Consider the following 3,942-nt stretch of genomic DNA (forward strand, 5'->3'; position numbering starts at 1 on the left):
CGTGAGCGTCTCTGGTAAATCAAATACCTAAGTACTGGTCTTTATAGCGGCTTTGGATATGCATCATATTTTTAAATGCAAGCATTCTAGCATTTTGTCCAAATGGTAACTTTTATGTAACGACTACCTAGTTGGTTACTCATCGAAATCTGCGAAATCCAATATCCACAATTTGGTAACCTAGCATCATTTTAGCAATAATTGTTGTAGCAATCTAGGAAATGCAACGTAACGTGGAACGAATAAACCAATCATTAAAGTTGTCCACATAGACCACACAGTCGTGGGAACGCCGTATTGTATAACTCCGGCTATTGTATTGAGTCAATAGTATCGACACTTGTCTAACTTGGCAAATGATTAAGTAAATCCGTGCAAATCGCGATGCCATTTATCAATTGACTTGAGACTCCTACGTACAAGTCGCTCGCGTCGCGCCACGACGCATATGTTCACAGGTTACGCATACCTACAGGTCAGATTAATGTGGGATGATTATGTGGACGTAAGCATTGCATATAAACGCATTCGGATTTGGATCGACGTATTACTTAGCGTTGACGTCAGTTACGATACCAAGTCGATCAAATCAAAGGTGAATTTCAGTTTATTTTAAATTTAGAATATCAACCTTGCACATAAGTAGGTATATTATATATATGCTTATATTTTAAACTTAAATGGGCATGCCATTTGGCCAGACAAGAGGAATAAGTACGAGTAAATAAGCTACTCAAATAAAAAAGCATTTTCAATCAAACGTGTATCAGTGTTCGTCGCTTCGGTACTGTTCTCTAACGAGAATAGCTTTACATCATGCTTTGTAACTTATTATTAAATTACGATTGTTAGAGGCGCTTCCAAATGACTAAGTGGCATTACATTATAACCCATTTGTGTGATAAACTGATGATCAGGCGCAGCGCATGCCGTGTATTCTATTCTATTTGTGTACGCGAGTGCGAGCGAGACGAGCTCTTGGACGAGCCAGTGTAATACGAGACGTATAAACACATATACCTACGAAGAAAGAGCGCTCTTACACCGGTTCCCTCAAAGTGTTCTAATAATTGTCAGCGTTCTACCAGCGATTGGTATATGTCAAGATGATGCCAAGTTGTGGCTAGTTCGGTCGCGTGCAAAGAGAGTAATTGATGAGCTCCGAGCTGCCACGTAACGTTTGCTTCACGCTTGCACAATGCTCGGATCAAACCGAACTGACCACCGCACCGTCTAATGTACATGATCAAATGTCAGCCGCCTGCCATCACTCATCTCGGAATCAGAACGCAACGCCGTATCGTGTTTGAAAAGATATACCATTATATAGAAATTAGAAGAGCGAACAACGCCCCCACCAATTATCAAGGTACTGGAAAAGTGGTATTCCCAACAAAAGAACATGGTACGATGGAAGTCAACTCTGTCCGCCGCTACTGAGCTAAACTGCGGGGTGAGGCAGGGGGGAAGCATGTCACCAGCGCTCTTCAGTGTCTTCATGGATGGGCTTTCACAGGCCTTGACTAAAACCGGGGTCGGCTGCTCCATCAACGGCACAATGGCAAACCACCTAGCGTATGCTGATGATATGGTCCTGCTTGCTCCATCAGTAGCCGCTATGCGAGACTTACTTGCGGAATGCGGAAAATACGCCAGCCGGCACAACATGAAGTATAATCCAGACAAGTCGGAATTTATGGTCATGGAAGCGGCAAATATGCCGTTAGCCGTACCGCCACTGGTACTTGATGGAGTTCAACTGCGGAGAGTCTACGAGGTTAAATACCTAGGCCACATTCTGCTGTCTAGTTTGAAAGACCACAGGGATGTTGAAAGGCAAAGACGAGCTATTGCAGTACGAGCGAACATGCTAGCCAGAAGATTCGCCAAATGCAGCGACGACGTGAAACGGCAGCTATTCCTGAGTTTTTGTACTTGCGTCTACACAGTGGAGTTGTGGTCGGATTACACCTGTGCAGCAGTGGGAGACATGCGCGTACAGTATAATAACGCCTGGCGGGCGCTGTTCCGGCTGCCGCGCTGGTGCAGCGCGAGCGCCATGTTCGCGAAGGGTCGCGCACCGGGCTGGGCCGCGCTGCTAAGAGCGAGGAGTGCCGCCGCCAGAAGGGCGATATATGCATCCTCCAACACGCTGCTGTCCGCAATGAGGGAGTGGAACGGTAGCCCGCTTCATGAGCGCTGGAGGACCTACCACAAACCTAGCTGTCACCATGGGGTCGGGGCGACACGTCTAGTTAATATTAAGTTTTAATTTGTATTTATCTGTAGACTTTAGTGAATAATTTAATTTTATTGTACAGTCTAATAGTTTAATTTTTATTTTATTTTATTGTAATTTTATGGAAGCGATTTCCGGAATAAAACAATTTCATTTCATTTCATTTCATTCATATCCCTCAAATACATTGTCCTAGAATAACTCAGCTACGAAACTGTTCTCAGGTGTCAAGATTTTCTATATGAATGAACATCTTGTGGCCAGCGCTTGCAAATTTCCCTGAAAGCAGATGTCGTGTTTTTATAAACTTGACGGATGCCTGAAAACACTAGTAGACGGGAAGCCATGATCTATTGGAAGTCCTCATTTGTGTTGACGCAATAACAAATTGTATTGTTTTAATAATATTACTAATTCATAGTTTCATTAGACGTGATCAATTAATATTTACACCACTGTATGTATCTATTATAAAATAAAATAAATCACTTTATTTGACTAAAGTCCATATAAAAAGACAAAAGAATTATGATAGCTATAATAAATATGTCATACTAATCTTAAACTAAGAGGTGCTTCAGTCGCCATGTGACTGGTCTTATTTATACATTATATTATTTATTTTAAAATGTACTGTCACATATAGGTATACATGTCTTTCACTTTTTGTTCTCGCTATATATGGTGAACGGATGACCAGCAACGAAATTGGGGCTGTACAGGCAATAAAATAACCTACTCTTGTTTAATTGGGCGAATTTGTAACTTGTTGACAGCCCATTATATGTATTACTAGCTGTTGCCCGCGACTTCGTACGCGTGGATTTGTATATTCATATTCATAATCATATTCATATTCATATTTTATTGATAACGTTAATTACATGTTAGGAGTAAGTATATAAAATAAAATTACATTTCACTAAATGTAAACATACTTAACAACATATAAAAGCAGAACAGAAATACATATGTCGTGTCGATCATAATTATGAACTTAAAACTAAAATAATTCCATGTTTCGTTAAATAATTTTAAATAGTTACATTAAGGCTTTCTAATAATCCATATTAAAATATCTAAATTAAAAATAACCTTTTACAGTGAAAGTAATGTCCCATCATGGTCCCATCGCAACAGTGATTTAGACTTTCATATTGTGTGTATGGATCAATGACACCCTGTCGAAGAATTCGTCGATCGTGTAGCAGGCCATCTCCAATAACATTTTTTTAATCTTTCTAGTAAATGTGACATCACTAAGGACATCTCTGATTTCAGCAGGTAACGTGTTGAACAGTCTGACGCCTAAAACACCAAGGGATTTCTTAGCTTTAGCGGTAGTATGGGCCGGTACCAGAATGAGACTTCCACCGCGCGTGCTTCTACCCGACTGCTGCTCACGGGTTTTATAAGAGCTTAGATTGCTTCTTACGTACTTACACGTACTTATTGTTACGTACTTATTGGTGGTTATAAATTCTACATTAGCTTAGAACATTATGCAGCAAAAGATAGCAGTAGGGACGGTTAATCATTTGTTAATTATTATACAACGCATGAGATTTGTCTTTCACAACCTGGCTACGAAGTTTCAAGCCCCTAACTGAATAAAATTGTTCTCGATATAATCTCTCTCTCAACCCCCAGAAGATTTTCAAGTCCACTATTTAATAAAACCTACTACCTAACTACCTATTTAC

At 40.2% G+C, this 3,942-nt stretch overlaps 1 protein-coding gene across 1 annotated transcript; it reads left to right on the top strand.

Moving 5' to 3' along the window:
* Positions 1–1,471: 1,471 nt before the first annotated feature.
* On the top strand, positions 1,472–2,272 carry LOC134647502 (uncharacterized). Its single transcript, XM_063501853.1, has one exon. The coding sequence runs from the start codon at positions 1,472–1,474 to the stop codon at positions 2,270–2,272; it is 801 nt and encodes a 266-aa protein (XP_063357923.1).
* The last annotated feature ends 1,670 nt before the right edge of the window (positions 2,273–3,942 follow it).

Source organism: Cydia amplana, chromosome 4 (genome assembly GCF_948474715.1).
Source record: "Cydia amplana chromosome 4, ilCydAmpl1.1, whole genome shotgun sequence".
Classification (NCBI taxonomy): Eukaryota; Metazoa; Arthropoda; class Insecta; order Lepidoptera; family Tortricidae; genus Cydia; species Cydia amplana.

Excerpts from the sequence above, each read along its gene's own strand:
- LOC134647502 (XM_063501853.1), top strand. The coding sequence starts at position 1,472 with ATGTCACCAGCGCTCTTCAGTGTCTTCATGGATGGGCTTTCACAGGCC.